Source organism: Dermacentor andersoni, chromosome 4 (assembly GCF_023375885.2).
Source record: "Dermacentor andersoni chromosome 4, qqDerAnde1_hic_scaffold, whole genome shotgun sequence".
NCBI lineage: Eukaryota > Metazoa > Arthropoda > Arachnida > Ixodida > Ixodidae > Dermacentor > Dermacentor andersoni.
In genome coordinates, this window is record NC_092817.1 from 60,118,137 (window position 1) to 60,137,604 (window position 19,468).

The window sequence follows — 19,468 nt, forward strand, 5'->3', positions numbered from 1 at the left end:
AAACAAAGATTAGGTCTGTTTTCTTTGTTATCCGAAGAAGAAAATAATGTGGATAGTACGGAAAAAAAAACGAAACAAAGAAAGGTAGATATTAGAAGGGAGGTGTGAATAATACCTTTATCGCGGTTCTCCATGGTATGTTTTCTTTTGTGAATGAACTACATAAACTTATAGCAAATGCCCCTGACCGGTTTCATGCGTAGCAATGAATGTAACAGTGGTCTTTACCCGAGAAAAAGATGGGGAATGCGAATAAGGTCAGAAAAGTTCAGATAAGTTGTAATTTGTTTATTTTATTTACTTCCTTAACCCCAGGGCCCGAGGGCATTAGAGAGGGGAGTTGGTACATTCGATAAAGTGGAAAACAAGAAGACCGCAATAAATTTGTATAAGACTAAAAAGAAAAAGAAAGGGTTACATCAATACAATATAGGAAATTAACAATAAATAGCGCACAGTACAAGGAGGAAGAAAAAGAAACCGCTGAGCATACAAAGCATAGAGAGATCTTAGTAACAAAGAACGAAAACAACAGAAATGACGCCCAAAACTGTAATATATGCCTACAAAACAAAGAACACCGGTTTTATTAATATTGGTGCCATCAAGTAATAATTAATACACATTTAGTTGAATCCTTATACCATAACACAATACAGAAATCCTTAATTTACACGGATAATGGAGGGTCTTTCCTTTATTTCTTTCTTATTGAAATGAAAATAAAGGAAAGAGATGCCACCCTATAACGGTGACGGATATTCCTTTTCGCACAGTACATATGTAGTAGCAGAGTCTTCGTGTTCTTTGTGCATATACCAGCAGTAGCTGCATAGGCGGTATTCACGAATAGTTACCAGAGTTACTCACTCCGGCTAGCTATAGACTGCTCACCTTTCCGTGGCGGCATCTGTGCGTCCGTCTTATGCCGAAGGACCCTGTTTACTGATGGCTGAAAGGCATGTTGCACGCATGCGGTATATGAGAAACTGTCACGTTGTATTAGGGTCGCGACACAAGCCCGGGAATCGAGCATGCATCGCGCTGCACAAAGGACATTTACACCCCAAATATGTTTCATGCTTAGAATTACGACTTCACGAGAAGACTATATATTCGCCAGCCAAGGAAGAAAGGCCGCGAAAGTGCCACCACCGCGTCATCCTATAGGTCGTTTTAATTGCCCAACGTTAAATTTTGGCTCTTCTGATTCATTCTATAGCGTCGCTGTTTTTATCGATCCCGCTGCCTTTTAATCTCTGCTACAGATACACGATCAAAGTAAGAGGAGTTATTTCTATAAACTTGACACTGCAGCGCCTTACGCAGGAGGCACGTGGCATCTTCGCCGACTTCGTCGGTCCGCCAACACGGCGTGTCCCAACTCGGGCATGTGCGACGCGCACTTCGACGGCTTCAGCGCCCTCCCCCTTTCCCCATTTTCGTCACGAGTCAGAAAGGACATTCCATGCCCTCGGTGACTCCGACTTCGCGAGTGGAAACGATCAGGATTACTGGCAGCTGGCTAGTGGGTCAGACGTATGCAGTGCAGGCTGTACCTCTACATTCCTTTCCATACATAGCAGTCAACGCTGTGGAGGCTAAAGAGACTTCTTGCAGTGGCTTCGTTCGCACTTGGATGTAGTACGATCTTTTTTTTTTTTTTTTTGACCGCAATTGTGCGCAACCATTCTTTTATAGGCTCTGTACTGAATGAAACAAGTTTCAATCCTTAGAGACAAAGGCACTGTGGTATACGGCTGCTAATGCGCTGTTCTGGATCATTTTTATTTTTGTTGTTCTTTCCGACTTTTTTTTTTTCTTTGCACTCCGTCGCGAGGAGCCTCACGTGCATGCTCGCGCGAGCGAACGCTGTTGGCGCGCAGCGAATCATGCACGGAACGCGCGGAGTGATAACTTTTGTTGACCGATCTCCTTGCGTAGCTTCCACACCGTTCACTGCCGTTTATGGAACGGAGTATCGTTCAGAATGAAGACGGGAGCTGCGTCTTCGGGTATGTTCGGTACTACACGGCGGGCGACATCCAGGGGTAGCAGGTGGTTCAAGACCAAATCGATGTGAGCATGCGCGTCCGCCTTTACGAGATGCCTTCTTTCATCTCGCCTTAGAGCAAGCATATCTCTCGCCCTGTTGGCCGCCGCCTGCTTGGGCAGGCGGCGACCAGCCCACGATATGAATGTAACAGCTATATCGCGGGTTGAAGGCCTACTGCAGTACGTGTAAGATTAATGTAATGACTGGCAGAAAGTATCGCCTTTAGCATCGCCTAGCATCGTCTTGAGAGCGGCCTGTATAATACTTTCTTCGGCTAGTCCAAATGTACAGCAAGCAAACGGGTGCGTGAGAAGAAAATCCGGCAAATCCGTGGTGGCTTATTTCTTCCGTCCGCCCCGACAGCATCTTTCTTGCACGGCAGCGTAAATCCAACGCATCGTACAAAGTGCCGTGAACGCCGCTATTGTGAGGAACAGGCCAGAGTAGTTTCCCAGCGTGTCTCGGAAGTAACCTGCGGGCAAAACGGACGTGACACGAGTGTGAAAAACAGTAGGTCCTAGCGATGAAGCGCTTACTCTCTGCGGCGTTTAACCTCCCTCTCTCTCTCTCTCTCTCTCTCTCTCTGCAGTGTAGTTAATTGGACGAGGCACCGATAGTCATGGCGGTTGCCGGCCGCGTTTCCGCGGTTACAGAATGCTGGGACTACAATTAATCGCAGAGTTGTACATGGAAGCTGAACGAGTCGACTATATACGACTTTTCATCTTCGTTTTTTTTTTTCATTTTTGTCTCTTTTCCCAGAATGACTGACTGATATTACAGACGATATAGGACCGACGGCTGCTAATCATATATTTTCGTGGCTTATTACAAAAGCTAGAGCAATGAAACAATTGCACATCTGTTCGCTATATAAATGCGCTCAGGCAGAAAATGACGCGAAGACCTTTCACATACCCATATACTGGCCGACGACCTTCTTACGATGTCATTTTTTTTTTCAATATTAACCAATGCTTTAATTAGGGAAATTTTCAAAAAAGAAAATTTACAAGATATTTGGAAATGTGGTCTGTTATATACGAAGGCGAAATTACAAGCCGTTATGTTGAATCCTGAAAGCAACATGGCTTATGAGGGCAAATCTGGTTGTCCGTAAAGAAGCATCAATACAGCTCCATTCATACCAATCAATTCTAGTTGTTGTCTTTACAGGCACTGCGTTTGCCATTCGCTCGAGAACTTCGAATGTATATTTTATCTGTGTATGTTAGAACCGTACCAAAGGAAGCGTACCTCTAGGCTTACACGACAACCGGCCTCTAGGCCTATCACAACGCGGAACAAGCGAGAGAGACTAGTTTATTGATATGAAAGGCAGTGAGGTTGGCCTGAAGTAAATTTCCCTAGCCATGGAACTATACTGAACAGAAGAAAAGGGAAGAGGGAAAGAAAGAGGATTATAACGGTTAGCGATGTTGACAGAAAGAATATGCAAAGCACGTAACAGACAAGTATACTCAAAGCCTATTCCGGACCCGTACTTTTGAAAAAGTCAAGTAATGCCGCCTGAAAACTAGACCTGCGGCCACACCAATGGCCCATATTGCTTCCTTCGACAACGGTTGGCTGTCGAGGCTGACAAAGTCACCGGTCAACATCTGTCACTCTTCCACGTACTGAGGGCAGTCACACAGTGCCTGATTTATGCACGTGGTACAGCACACAATCAGGAGACTATAGGTGCGTCGCATTAAGTTCACGTTCGGGGAACTGCATAAGCCAATAAAAAGAACAAGAACAATGTACCTTTCGGATAGCTTGATCGATTGATCAATCGATTCCTTCCGGATTGAAAATGTTGGCTTCTCCACAACGGTAAATTATTAAATTAATGAAGTTTAGCGAGTATACAGGGTGTTGATGTGTTAAATATTCCTTCTTTACCTGCACTTCTGAACATGCTGCTCAGTTACGCTTCTGTCTACCCGCCGTAGTTGCTTAGTGGCTATGATGTTGGGCTGCTGAGCACGAGGTCGCGGGATCGAATCCCGGCAACGGCGCACGCATTTCAATGGGTGCGCCGTGTACCTGCAGACGCCCGTGTACATAGATTTAGATGAACGTTAAGGAACCCCAGGTGGTCCGGAGTCTCCCACGATGGCGTGCCTCATAATCAGAGCGTGGTTCTGGCACGTAAAACCCCATAATTTAATTAACCTTTTACGCTTCCGCCTCCGAAAGATATCAACAGACGTCCATTTATAATTTATCTTACAATCCCTGACATAAACAAGAAGTCTGATATGCCTGTTTCCGCAATATTATAAGTGGCTCAGTCACACAAGATCGAAAGATATCCAGATTATCTTCAAGTATATACACACAAATGCATCTGTACACAGCGACCGTAAAGTGTTTTTTTTTTTCTGTTCTTCGATTCATGTAGGGTGTGTATTTAATATACCCCATCCAGCCTCGTCAACAACTGCATAGATATCGCAGCGATTACTGCTGCACTGAAATACGTGCAAGAAAAATTAACCTCATCGACGATTGCGATCTTAATAAGGACTTCCGCGCCACCCTTAGCACATTAAAACGCAGTTACATCGATTGTCCAGTTGTGCGCAGCATTACTGACTTCGCCAACAAAATTGCATACCGTGAGGTATTACTCTTTGCCCAGTGGGTACCTTCACAGGTAGGGATCGCCGCAGAGGAAGAGGGTGATCGGCTGGCTTCAACTTGCGCTCATAACGACTGTGTCTGGCCTGAAATTCTGTGCAAACTTGATGACGCTCGTCTGTTGATTCGTTGCCACCTGCGCAAGCAGCATGGAGACCAGCGCGTCGCAAATGGAACGTTGCCGGCCCGTGTTCGCGGTCGAGGCTTGGCTCGTCGCTCTAGAGCACTGCTCAAGCTAAGGGTTGGCTGCGTGAACGTGTGCAAACGTTTTCACCGATGAGGGCAGGTGGCCAGTACATCGTGCGCGTCTTGCGGTTGCTGAAAGGCACTTCAGCACCTGACATTGGAGTGTACCGCTTCCATTGCGCAGCGCATGTCGCCAGTGAGGGTCTATCGCCTCCTTGGCCTGCGGTGCACGACCCTCGAAGAATGTTTCTACCGTAGTGGTTGTGCGTCTCGACTCCTTAAGGCTCGTGGCGCTCTCCTTACTTTTCTAGAAGTAACGAACTTAGGTTCACGTTTGTAGCTTATTTCTACTTTCAAATGACAAGACCTCAGACACTATTTCTTCTATTTTAACATTCTTTCGTAACGTGACCTGCAGTGACCGGCCCTAGAGTGCGTTACCTTTGCCATCTTGCTCTTTCTTTCCCCTTTCCTCCCCTTGTTCCTATCTTCCATTTCTATGTTTCTATTTCCTCCTTCCTGAAGAGTAGGCAGCCGTTGTGCCCTTTCCGGTGGCAGTTGCCAACCTGCTCCTCGCTTTTCCTTTTCCTGTGAAATTTGTATGTTTTTCAGCGTAATAATAATAATAATAATAATAATAATAATAATAATAATAATAATAATAATAATAATAATAATAATAGTAATAACACCTGCACTTGCCTGCTAGGGAGGGCCTCGCAAATGCTGTAAGTCCCACTAAGAAGGAGCTGAGCCCATAGGCCAGGCTGAAGCGGCTGATGTCCACCACTTCCATGTACAACACGGGCACCAGTGGCTGCACCGAACCGTTGCACCAGCCGGCGACGCCGGACAAAATGACGAGCACGGCGTACGAGTGAACAAACGCGAAGCAAATGTCGACGGCTGTCCAGATCGCCATGCAAAGTGCCACAAATGTGCTCCTCGAGAAGATTTTTCGGTCCGTGATCCACCCAGACGTAAGCCTGGCCATCAGGTCCGTGGCAGTGAACGCCGAGATCAAAGTGAGCGCCTTCCACCTGTCTATGCCGTGGTCCAGGGCAAAGTCGATGATGACGGTTGAAAATATACTTGAATTTGTCACCATCACAATCTTGGAAAGAACTACAGCATAGAACTTGGTGAGCGCGAGGAAACTCAATAGTTCCTTGGCGGCCAGTAGTTTAGCCTTTACGCCTCCAGGGAGCTTTCGCGCCTCTTTCGTATCCGCCATTTCAACGCGAGTCGCCGAAAGTTCGCTAGGCGAATGCTCCGCGCCATAGTTATGCTCTGTATTTTGTACTGTAGGCTGAAAGTGCGTGGCACGATCCCGAATTTCATTGCAAGCACCGTATTCCGCCGGGCGGACACCTTGGTTTGGGACTCCTAAAGTTGCCATCGCCGACGTTGTTCGTTTTCTCGCGCTTTCGGCTTCCCGTGCGCCGCTACTAAATTTTTCCTTCAAGCTCGAAGAACGCCCCGTGCACGGAATCACATGAATGTTTTCTTTCGATACCTGTCTACTTGTGGTTTCACAAGGCTCGAAGCCATCATTTTCCTCGCCACATTTCCAACTGTGTCTTCCGCGAGGCGCTCCATAGACTCCAATCACCTCTTCTTTGTCGTCACCGTCCGCTACCCTGATAGAACGAACGCTTTCTGCTTGAAAGGCCTTGTCTGGATCGAAGGCCGGTTTGCAGTTGACTTCTGGAACGACAGGCGCTGAAGAGATGGTACCTGACCCAGGTACGCTCCTATCACTGACCTCGAAAGGTTTGGCAGGTTTGTCTATCGCTTGACCAGGCTGTTCTGGCGCGGGTATGCGCTGTAGGAGCGTGCCGACGGTCGCATTAAGTATGGTCCCCCCGGCGAGTAAAAATGCACCCCGAAAGCCGAACTGGTCAATGAAATACTGGATTGTCGGCGGGAAGATGAGGCCACCCACGGAGAAGCCAGCCAGGTTGAGACCAGAGGCCACGGCGCGGTACTTGACGAAGTGCTGGTTGATCACCGTGCTTGACAGGGTTACGTGGCCGACACTCCACCCTGCATTGTAGAGGATACAGTGGAAGAAGTGCGGTAATTAATGTACACTGCATGGCGCTCTGTGCAGAGGACTTGCATGATAGTGCGCCGGAACGGTTGCGTAAGCTAGAGAAACGTGTTTAACAACTATACGGGCTTTTGGTTGCTATGAGTAAACTTACCACCTGCTTTTTACGCCAGAGAACATGCAGTGCTTATACTTATGCGAATAGATCAGTTTATCAGCAGCCACTAAGGCAGAGAATACGCTGTGCATTGAACGAGGAGCAATGGGGTTAAACTATTGCATTCCACATTCTGCATGTGAAATGTTTATGCCATAACTATTAATTCACTACATAGGTCGCTTTACAACTGAGCCATATCGAGCAACCTAGGCGCCAACAATTCGAGTTTTATTTTGTAATCTTCAATTTTCTTCTTTCGAATGTGACCTCGACCCTGAGAGCACCCATACTAAGAAACATGCACTCAGAATACAACAAAGAGTGAAGACAAGTGAGAGCCATTACGCTACAAAAAATACTAAACAAGGAAAGCAACAAGCCAGAAATAAGACACACGGAGGCCGCCAGATACAAAGCAGGGACGTATGTTATCTGCGTATAGCAGAACGAAGAGATAGCTGCTGCCTCAGTGGTTGCTAGGGGCATTGAGGTAGCTGAACAAGTGGCCGTAGGAATGGCCGTGCGGACCTGCTGATAGGACGTGCCGGTCATCGTCGTCACAGACTCACAGGCAGCCTGTCGCCATTTCGGGCAGGAAGAATTAGCAACACTGCACTCAACATAATCGACAACCAAGACACCCCTGAAACGTACATTGTCTGGACCCCGGGACACGAATCCATGGTGGGAAAACAAGCGGCTCACCCCGCCGCCCAAAAACATGTACACCGGGCAGCCCCACCAGGACATCGTCTACCGTCAGACCAAGACGAAATGGCACAAAGAAAATACTACAACATTCTAGAACATTTACAAGAAGGATATCCGCCACCATACATCAAGCTTAACAGGAAAGAAGCCGTCATTCTACGCCGACTTTAGATGGGCAATTACTCCCACGCCACTCCACTACGCGCGATGTGCCCCTCAACATTTACAAGAGACTGCCAATTCTGCAACACACCAAATACCCTTTACCACATGGTCTGGGAATGCAAAAAGATTCCTCGGGCAACGCCTATTCACGCACCAGCAGGAGACCAGTGGGAGGCACAGCTGATAATTCCAATACCTGAGGACCAACTACGGCCGGTGGACAGGGTCAGGCTATCAGCACAGGGCCACGGCTACTTGAAACAGGGTGGCCGCCCACCTTCGGGCATCAACAGCTCGTTCTCCGAAATAAAGTTTATTCACTAACTCAGATGTACCCCATATTACTTTTACCACATCTTCTAAGCACTTCAGTCTTTTTAGCTTTCTGAATTGGTTTGCTTACTCGTGCTTGTCCTGCTTCGTCTTTTTGCTAACGTTCTTCAGATTTTGCTCGTTGTTCACTCAACGTTCCAGATGTTTCTGCGGTTAGGCGTGGCCGGCGTTTCACAAGACGCGTGAGGTTCGCACTATAGGGAAGCTGTGGTCTTTATTTTCTTTCCAGGACCGCACGAAAAGTAAATGTCGACAAAGTTGCTGCAGTCGACAACGCGTTACAAAACATACAAGGAGCCCATTGTTGAGCTGGATGATTATTCATATCAGGGGCTACCGTTGTGCTGGAGGTGGGCATATATAACGATGTCCAATATAACAGTATCAAAGGTGCTAAAGCATGTCGACGCGGTTGTCTATTCTGCCCTCTCTGTGCAAATATATTGGCGCCGACGTGATACCTGTTTGTCTAGGCAAACGGCCAAGGGCACTCACTCTATAGATATACACGAAGCCTTACCATGAACGACTCCGTACAGAAGGGCAAGGTAGGTGACGCCGTTGGCAAAGAAGCATAACGACACAGAGGTGGCAGCGACAATGCACGCAGTGAAGGTAATCTTCCACACTGCCACGTGCCTCGCAAGTACACCCGCGACCAGGGCTGGAAAGAAACGTTTGGTTTCGTGTTAGAAACTCCCCGCCTCCGCAGGATACTGATAATTTATGTCTATGATGAAACGCTGTTACAACACGTGAGTGCCGAACACGGGCGTATTTCCCCCTCCGAAAAGTTTACAAGTGCCCGGTTTCGCAGCGGGTAATGTGTGGTTGGTGGCTCTGGCAATTTTCTGCGCCCCCGCGCAATGCATCGATATAACTTGTCTCGGCCGGCACTTGCAGTTGCAGAGCGCCAGCAAAGTGAGAGCCACGCACTGGAGTGCTCCCTTTGACGAAGTTGACCGCAGCGTTCGAAACATTTATCTATAATCAGCTTCTGTGGCCGATGTGAAGGTTGTGTGCTACATAGTGGCACCGCCACCGGCGGATTTACTTGCGCGTCTTGTCGTACACGTGGTCCTGCCGTCGTCCGACCCCGCTTACGACGCACTGCATGCCTTCAACAGCGGACATTTCGCAATGGCAAGTTGCGCTGCTGAGCACGAGGTCGCGGGTACGATCCCGGCTGCGGCGGCTGCATTCCGAATGGGTCGCATTGTTAAAAAAATAATAAAAAATTAAAAAAAGCGCTCGTGTATACCGTGCGTCGTGTGAACGTTAAATAAGCCCAGGAGCTCAATATGAATCCGGATCCCTCCATTACGTACGGCGTCCCCCATTAACCACTGTGCCGTTTCGGTAACGTTGAACCTCGAAATTTATTTATTCGAATTAAAAGGATACTTAGCGTGCGCAAACGCATCAAATGATGCGTCTGGCTAGCATTCCTGCCGACCCCGGCGAAGTTGTTGAGTAGCAGTCTATAGTTTAAGGGCGCTCTGCGCGGACGCGAGCCACAACTGAACGCGCACTTTATGCTTATAACTCACACGCTGTTGGTTGCTACCTACGATTCACCAGCACTACTTGCGTAACTCATGAGTCACTGACTAGCTAAAATATAACGCACATCGCCATCTGTTACGAACTCTCTGCGAACACATCAACGTTGGTGGAAGTTCACAAAACTGCACGTTTATGTGCTTAGCGCCACTACCAGCGCAAGCCACAATTACGTTTCATGTCATATCTGGCTTCGGAATCATTCCACAGTAAAGGCTTAGTGCGTCGAAAACGCGGCCAAGTTTTCGGTCTTTCAATACGAAACTTGAAGTAAACGATGCACCAACAGGCCGCCGGCGAGAATAGACAAACCCAGCGCTGACTAAACGCAGTGCTTTATTACGCGTGTCGACGATCCACCATCGCGGTTATCATCATTATTTTTATCTCCACTGCAGGACGAAGGCCTCTCCCTGCAGCGATCTCCAATTACCCCTTTCTTGAGCTAGCTTGTTCCAACTTGCACCGGTAAATTTCCTAATTTCATAAAGCTATCTAATTTTCTCCTTTCCTCGACTGCGCTTCCCTTCCCTGGGCACCCATTCTGCAACTCTAATGGTCAACCGGTTATTTTCCCTACGCACTACATGCACTTCGCAGCTCCATTTTCTTCTTCTAATGTCAATCAGAATATTGGCTATCCCCGTTTACTATATGATCCACACCGCTCTCTCCATGTCTCTTATTGTTAGGCCTGACATTTTTAGTTCCATCGTTCTTTGCGCGGTCCATAACTTGTTCTCGAGCTTCTTCGTTAACCTCGAAGTTTCGACCCCATATGGTAGCACCGGTAGAATGCAATGATTTGGACATTTTTTCTTCTCAACGACAGTGGTAAACTTCCAGTCCGGATTAGGTAATGCCGGCCGTATATGCTCTCCAAAAAATTTTATATTTCTGTAAATTTTCGTCTCATGATCAGTGTCCGATGTAAGTAAATAACCTGAATAAACGTACTCCTGCACATACTTTATAGGCTGACTAGCCCTCATGAGTTCTTGTTCCGTTGTCAGGTTACTGAACATTACTTTTCTCTTTTGCATATTGCTCCACCCTACCCTTACACTTTCTCGGTTGGGTCCTGAATCACTAGTTGCAATTCGTCCCCAGTGTTGCTGAACAGCACGATGTCATCTGCAAATCAAAGGTTGTTCAGATAGTCGCTTTTGCTGCTCACGCCTAAGCGCTGCCAGTCTAACAGTTTGAATACTTCTAAACATGCAGTGCATAGCATTCGAGAGATTGTGTCTCCTTGCCTGGTCCCTTTCGTGATAGGTAACTTTCTACTTTTCTTGTGGGGAATTAAGGTAGCTGTGGAAGGCTTGTCAATATTTCCCAATATATTCACGTATGCCTTTTGTTCTCCTTGATTACACAATGCCTTCATGAATGCTGGTATCTCTATTGAATCAAATGCGTTTCCGTAATGTATGAAAACCATGTAGAGATGTTGATTTTACTCTGCAGATTTCTCAGTTACCGGATTGATGACATGGACGTTATCCATTGCAGAATATTCCTTCATAAAGTCAGCCTGTTCTCTTGGTTTACTGAAGTCAAGTGTTGCCCTGATTCTATTGGAAGGTAACTTGGTGAATGCAAGCAAGCTAATGAAAGTATAATTCAATTCTTTAACATTTCCCTCCTTATGGATTAGTATAATGTTAGCATTTCTCCAGCACTCTGGTAGACTTGAAGCCATGAAGCGTTGCATATAAAAGGCTCCAAACTTTTCAAGCATAATATCTCTTCCGTTTTTGATTAAATCGTCGGTTATTCCATCTACTTCTGCTGATTTTTCTCGGGACATGTATTCGGATTGACAATCAGTCGACTCAAAAAACGATGTACACACATCGGGACGTATCTTTGTCCCACAACAATCATTATCTTTATTGCGCGGCTTTCCTTAACTCCGCGCCACTGGTAGTTCCAGTTCACAGTCCACGGAAGAAGGAGAAAAAGAAGAGGAGGGAGCATACTGCAACGCGATTGAAGCCGAAATCTACTGGGCAAGTGGTGGCCCAACACGTGATCGCACGTCAAAGTGCGCGGTTGGTTTAACGTTCCCGCTCTGCAGGCAGAGCCACGGTAGGGCAGCTGAACAAGCTCGCACCGGATAAAAACTACTATAGTATAGCTCCTGGGAACCAAACGACTCAGCAAAATCTCGTTTCTTGCTCCGTGATCTCAACGCACGAGGCCACGTGTTGGGCCACCACTGTGGCTTGACGAAGCGTTCGCTTGCCAAGGCTGGCTGCGTGACGTAGAGCTCCTTCCTATATTTTTCCTTCCTCCATGTCACACTCAGCATGCACGCTGACATAGCATTCTTGACAGGAAAGTAGCGAGCGCAGAGTTCTCAAGAGAGGAAAATGTGCAAGACAGAGAGGGTATAAACTGTTTTCAAGAATGTACACACTCTTAAAAAAGTTTGCATCCTTTGGGGCTTATCTTGGCCCACAACAATATTCGTCATCTATGTTGGCCGCACTTCCTTAACGCAGCGCGCCCGCTACTTCCAAGTCACGAACCGCATGCACGTTATCATCGTGACATACTATTCTCGATAGGAAAGTAGCGAGCGCAGAGCTTTCGAAAAAGGATACACTCCTGTAACACGTGAAGGCGAAAGCCTTCTGCATACTTGGTAACACGCCCCCTCGCATCGTCGCGTTGCTGCTTTCGCAGTTCGGCATCAAGCTGCGGCTTCGCGCGCTCGTAAAGCGAGGTCAGACTTGCACTAACGACGTTTCTCATCGACTTTACATTGCCTCCTCTCAGCAGGGGATTGAAACATATGCTGTTCTGTATATTGTATCGGGGATTTTAATGAATGTATGTGCTGATTTTAATGAATGTATGTGCTGTTCGCTTCACTCCATTGAGCGCTTATAGACTCAGTCTTACGGGGGTATGAGCCATTACATTTTTTTTTTGCTTGCTTATGGAGGTATGAACCATTGAGACGGTCACGTGCATTTCTTTGTACCACTCGACTAGACGCCGCGTGCCTGTACATTGTGTGCATGATTCCAATGAATGCATGCTCTGTACGCTTCACTTTGTTGAGTGCTTCTATGGCCTCTGCATTACGAGAGGGATGAGCCACTGCATGTTTTGCTTGTTTAGAGTGTATGAGCCATTGCTGATGATAGATTTTGTACCATAGGACCGGACAACGCGTTTTTTTTTCTAGGCCAAGGGGGGTATAAGCTACTTGCTTGCATTTCCTTTCTTGGAAACTTGGCGTTCGCTAGTTTCCCGTAAACACTGCTTTGTCACGCTGATAAAGCACACTTCACTCGTGATCTGTAAATACCAGTAGTGCAGTGTTAAAGAAAGAAAATCCAGGCACGATAGATGAAGATTATTGTTGGGAGACAAGATAAACCCGAAAGAGCGCAAGCTAGTTTCAGAGTGAAGGACATACGATATAACACCGCTAAAGGTGCGGCGTCATGTGCCCGACAAGTGACGTAGTGTGACGTAGTGACGTAGTGACGGTGATAGTGACGTAGTGATAGCGAAGGCACGCTGACGCAAGTTTTACCACTTTGATGGAAGGCAAAGGTTTCAACAATCTCACGTTCGCGTTGCTCATGGTATTTGCATAAAATGGCGTGCTCAGCATGGCACTAGCTCATTCGCGCTCAGATATCTCGCACGGTGGACGCAGCCTAAATGAGGTTTGAGTATATAATTTACCTATTTCGTACAGAACTTATAAGAAGTGCACGCGTCGCCTACGGCGATTCCAAACAAGGTGCACGATTTGCTGAAACTGAATCGCGGTCACCATATGTCACTCTTTCACCCATAGCACGGCCGGCCGCGCGCGTACTTCACAGCTAGAGTACAGTGCTAAAGCGTGCTAGAAATTAGAACTCCACAGTGGATGTGCCTATAACCTATGGTTTCGCCTTAACAGTGACAGATGGCGCCACCCTTTCGTCACTGCAAAGTCTACCCTTTTTGTCCGGCATCCCCGCGCGCGTCGCCGGTCTTAAATTATTCTGAACAAAACAGGCAAGTAATGCACCCGAAAGTGGTATCGAAATTCATGCACAACGAAAAGCTTTGGTGTTAAACATAAGCACGAACGATCCGGAAGAGTCACCTGGCGCTCCTACTTATGCAACATTCTGTGGAACACGCGCTAGGACAGAACGTAAGTACATGCATCAATAAAACTAATTTCTTAGCTCTGCAGTCTTATAGACGTATTACTTACGCACCATGTCATATTCCTCATGTATTGTTTTTTTTTTTCACCATGGGGTATGAGTGCGTGCCTTAAGCTTAGCTCACACAGTTGAACTGACTCGCCCAACGTGTTACGGTTCTTCCAGTGCAAATCGAATTAGCCGATACGCATATTCGTGCCAGACAAGCGACAGCACAGAGAGTGGCATCACCTGCAGTGAAATAGCATGTGGCCGATGCGGTGCCCGGCCAGGTGGCTTCTTCTCGCGTCACCTGGAAGGTCTCTATGATGCCGACGTAGACGATGGCTCCGGATCGGATCATGACGACGCAGAAGATGTTGACCCAGCAGCAGCCGGCTGCCACGAGCCAGCTCCTGGAGGAGTCCATGGCGCGATTGTAGCGGCGTGGTCGCTGGTGTCAATCGTCGGTGCAGTGAGCAGTTACGGGTTTTATGGCTCTTTGTCGCTTATCGTCATCGCGAACAGAAACGCAATGGCCTACCGACTGCAATTTTCCGCTCGCGAGTGTTAAAAAGGTGCCCGTGTGTTCATGGCGGAAGGCTAATACTGGCCTCAAAAGACCTCGAGCAGACTATCTTTGCCATGGATGCAATACGTCAGGCTATCTTGGCCACAAACGCCATGTACCGACGGCTAAAGAGATAAGCCGAGTCAGAATGCCCATTTTTTTTTTACTTGTAGATATTTCTTTCTGGGCGCGCTCGTAACAAATGTGTGGACTTGACGGGACAGCGAATCGTTTAGGCACGCCGCCGTGTTCCCCCGTCGTTTGAAATGAAGCGATGCTGAAGGACGTCATGCATGATAAGAAATCATAATGCACTTGAAGATTTCGCAAGCTACATGCAATGGCGTCTTAGAAGATTACTCAAGAGCAATACTAAATTAGCTTTGACTTGTAAAGAATTGTGTCAAAATTCCATTTTCATTCATCTGCCGAAAAGGATTGATTATTACTGAAAAAAGAAAACGAAGGGTGAACTTTGGTTTTTACTGTGTAACAGTTCATCAGCGAAAAGCTCCCAAATGAGTTTGCGTCCGTCCGTCCACGCTGTTACGCTGACGCCGAATGTTGTCGCTATCGATGTTAATGTGTCATCAGTCCCCCTAGTCATTATGTATCGCCATCGCGATAGCGCGAAGAAAAAGAAAGCTTCGTCCGCTGCAGACAATCTAAGCTGACAGTGCGTGCAAGGTAATTGCTGTACTTCCTGAATTACTTTGCACAGTGAAATAATTTGATCGCCCCTAATCGGTGTCCAGTACAGTGGCATATGACAAATTTAGTTATTGTCGATGCGAAAGCATCAAATGGCCCATTGAGCGAAAAAGCGGGCGTCTGTAGCACAGGAATGGCGCCTAAATTCCTATTGGCTGTGTCGCCACGTCACGTGAGTGCCTCGACGGTGCAGAGCGGACGACCTGCTGCCGCGCTGAGAGGCGCCAGGTGTCGCGTTAGGGGAGAGGACATCGCCGCGACTCCACGTCACCCTCGCTATCGCTCTCGGAAGCCCGTGTTATCAGCGCGTTCCTTGTCCGCGCAGCTCTCGCCTGCGTTCTAACCGCGCCTCCTTAATCGCTATGAAGAAATTAACGTATAAAAAAACACAATAAATTCGAAAGGAAAAACGTTGGCAGTAGTGAGTTTCGAGCCTACTAACACAGGCTCGGAAGCCGAGTGTCTTACCCACTGGGCTGGCGCCAAGCATCTCAACGCGCATCGCTTGTCCGCGAGGAGTCCATGACTCGAAAGACCGCTCGGCGGCGTTCAATTTCGCGTTCACATCTCGCAGGAAGTGCTTATACTCCGTTTCGTACATCAGGTGCAACGCTGTGGAAGTTAGAGATACTTTTTGCAGCGGCTGCGTTCGCACTTAGAAATAGCTCGGTGTTTCCTGGCCCGATTTTCGTGAAAATTTTCTTTATATAAGCTGTTTTGAACGAACAAAAGAAGGAATTTACTCTTAGAAACAAACAAACCATGTACGCATACGGCTGATAACACGTTGTTTTAAATCAATTTGCGTTTCGGTGTTTCTTTTCGTTAGCCGTCGCGGCAGCCTCACGTGCATGCTCGCGCGAGCAAACGCCTCCTGGCGCACAGCGACGCACAGATGAGAACGCGCGGAGTGATAAATTTTGCTGACCGGACTTCTTGCGCAGCTTACACAGCGTCGCACCTGATGTATCAACGGAGTATAGGTGTTCTCGGATGTTTTCTTTATTTTAGTATGTCAGAAGTGCGCTGCAACTATTTTTGCCTTTCAGAACCGACTTTCGCGACCTTGTACTGCTTTGCACTAAGAAATTATTGTGTTTAGGTGTTCTTTGCTAGCAGCTCAACAATTTCCTTGGTGCTCTGAATCCTGCCCTTTTTTGCGTTTTACCCCTTTACGAGGGCTTCGTTCACTCGCACGCGAAATGGCACAACCAGCGTATAAACGTGCTGAAGTATTTCACAGTACACGCGTCCGAGGCGACTATGGCTGCACCGGTCTTCTGAATGTTCTTGCTGTCGGCATGACTGCCGTAAAGAGTAACGACGACATTCCGCAGCACTCGTTCGCTGTGTTTGGCTTCGAGCAAATGATAGCCCTCCCCTGACAACGCGGAAGCTAGGTCGTTTTACACGCTGTTTAACCAGTCAGTATTGTGCTATGGCGTTGGTGTCAAAAGTAATGGCGCTTTTGAGGCACTGACCTTTATGTGGTACCACCAGAGTGGAATTCGACCGTTTTTTTTCGGCGGTTCTGCCACTAAGCTGCCTGATGGAGACGGCTTGCGAAGAACAACGAAATTGTGCGTGGAGTTTCTTTCATAAAAACTATATACAAATGTCGAAGCACAAACCATCTGCATTAAAACTGTTCCGAGGGAGAGATAGCGAGAGAGGAAAGGCAGGGAGGTTAAGCAGAGCGAGTTTCCGGTTTGCTACCCTGCACTTGGGGGGATATAGGGCTTGGAGGGAGGGTGAAGAGAAAAAGAGAGAGAGAAAAGAAAGAAAGAGGAACAGGAACAGGTAACAGAAAACGCGTTCCAATCGCAGACGTTCACACAGGCCAGTCGATCTCAAAAAGCGCAGTAGCGCTTGCACCACCTTCTGATGCAATGTTAAGCACGTCGACGTAGCGACTTTCTTCTGACAGAGATTAGTCATCCAACTGGTATAGGATTTGGAGGTCGTTCCCACCGCTGTCAACCAGCTGTAGGATTTGGAGTCGGGCTTGTAGGACGATCGGAGGAACTTGGGGCGACAGGACTAAGCGAGCAGGATTTATTTACATTATTTACATTTGAACATGGGATACATTTACACTGTCTAGCGTGGCTCCCAAATGGAGCACTCAAGACGACGCATACAGCAAACGAGCACACAGCTCAAGAGGCTCCCTCTGCCGCAGAGAGACCATGACGACCCGGCAAATTAGCCAACAATGCGCGGGGCGCCAAACGTGGCCAGCCCTGCTGTCGTCACCGACCCTCCAAACGAGGCGCATGGTCGGTTAGCACTGTCCTCGCTGGTCCTCTTCGGGGAAGATCGCAACGCTTGCAGCTGCAGCTGGCTGAGAAAACCTGCAGGTCCGCAACTCGGCAGGTCATTCCTAACACTGGTTCAGCACGACGGAAAGCAATTGTCTCTGCACACTGTACTGCGGGCATTCGCAAAGAATTGTTCGATTACGTGGCTTGCTAATACAGCAGCTTCCTGTGAGAAAATCATATCGAAACTCAACACGCACGTCGGAAGAAAAAACAATTATGATTGCGAGAGGGATGAAACATGACAGAGAGAGGGGAAATGAGCGGAGTTTAACCAAGTACAGCGCACGGAGATAAAGGGGTGTGTTGATTGAAAAAAGAAATGGGTAAGGCGTTTTAGAGAGTTTGTAAACCGTGGGCTTGGAATGCTTATGACCTTCGTATAATTATTTGCAGATGTCAGCCGGCGTGTACAAGTTTCAGCATGTGTCACTGCAGATAGGTAGCCGGCACATCCTACAGAGTCCATCATCTTTCATAATTGTTTCATTTAAGAACTAACCTTAGCAAATTAATTGGTTTGGTAACGGAGACATTCATTATCTATTACTAGCCCACCGGTCATTTGTCTTGATGTCTGTTGGCCAGTTGCTTCTATTTTATTTCATTGCAGTGTCGATCACTGACGCAGAGTGACAGATGCCGAATACATGTCGTCGGAACAGTTCGTTTGTCCCTCTTCCCTCATTTTAGATAAACTCTTTATTATTCAACGTCTTTAAGGAAAGGCCCCTTACGGTTTAATAAAAGTGCCAAACACTGAAGAGGGCTGATATCATCTTAATTTGCTTCATAATAACTTCCTACATAATAATTATGTCTGTTGTGGAAAAAATGTTCACTCACTCCATCATCTTTTATGTCCACTGCAGGACGAAGGCCTCCTCCAGCGATCTACAATTACACGTGTCTTGCGCTAGCTGACTCCATTCTATGCCTGTAGTCAGTTGACGCAGTACAGTAGTAATTGTCGATCGCTCGGAGAGGCAGCCGTCCTGCAGTGGACATAAAAGAAACTACATTATAAGATGCTATTGACTAATTTATGTGCTGTTCATCTTTTCTGTCATATTTGAGTCAAGCGCAAATGTCTGAGTACTACCATCAGATGGTGACATAATTTGTGGGCAAACTGTACAAATCATATGAAGCAAACTGTTTAATAGGAGCCGTTCCGGTAAAACAAAAGCCGTAATTTGGAGCCAATACAACCCTTCAATAAAAGCGTGATTGGCTGTGTCGTGTGCACTAGTTTGCTTGTTTGCTTTCGCCCATACTCTCCGGCGCTGTCGGTGGCCCGTACATACGTACAAACTCCGTTTCTCATCAGCCTGAATTTATGTACTTTACGGAAATGAAAAGATCTGGCACGTTTTCTCTCACTCTGGCCAGTTCTCCTGCCTTCTATCAGACGAGCAGTTGTCTATTTCATATGCCCGTTGCGTTCATCAACGAACTTTGTTTAGGGGTGTGCGAATATTCGAAACTTTGGAATAACGAAACGAATAGTGTCCCATTCGACTCCATCTTCGAATCGAATAGTCGCTATTGGTCATTTTTCCGATAATTCAAAACTTCAACTGCACCCAATTAACCATCAAATTGGAGCTAACGTACGGTAAGCTTTCACCCCCGCGCGCATAATATAAACTTAAAACCCGTGAACTTCCGTAGCTGAGTCGGCTACGTCGCTTGGGTAGCCATACTTTACAGGCTACGCAGCGTTCATTCGCACTCTCTGAAGAGTCCTGTGCATGCGAAGAAACTACTTGTCTGCTTCTAATGCTTCATTTGTGCTTTTTTTTTTTACTAAACAACGCTTC

General features: G+C 47.1%; 1 protein-coding gene across 1 annotated transcript; it reads right to left on the reverse strand.

Moving 5' to 3' along the window:
• Positions 1 to 273: 273 nt before the first annotated feature.
• On the reverse strand, positions 274 to 14,690 carry LOC126536164 (uncharacterized). The gene is made up of 4 exons (XM_050183039.2): positions 14,295 to 14,690; positions 8,834 to 8,977; positions 5,594 to 6,937; positions 274 to 2,528 (listed from the first exon to the last, which is right to left on the reverse strand). Exons 1-4 carry the CDS (start codon positions 14,470 to 14,472, stop codon positions 2,395 to 2,397), a joined length of 1,800 nt encoding a protein of 599 aa, XP_050038996.1. The 5' UTR covers positions 14,473 to 14,690; the 3' UTR covers positions 274 to 2,394.
• Between the last annotated feature and the right edge of the window lie 4,778 nt (positions 14,691 to 19,468).

Coding starts and splice junctions, on each gene's coding strand:
- LOC126536164 (XM_050183039.2), bottom strand. CDS start 14,472: ATGGACTCCTCCAGGAGCTGGCTCGTGGCAGCCGGCTGCTGCTGGGTC. Junction 8,978..14,294: donor CACATGCTATTTCACTGCAG/GTGATGCCACTC, acceptor GTTTCTTTCCAG/CCCTGGTCGCGGGTGTACTT. Junction 6,938..8,833: donor TCTGTACGGAGTCGTTCATG/GTAAGGCTTCGT, acceptor TCTACAATGCAG/GGTGGAGTGTCGGCCACGTA.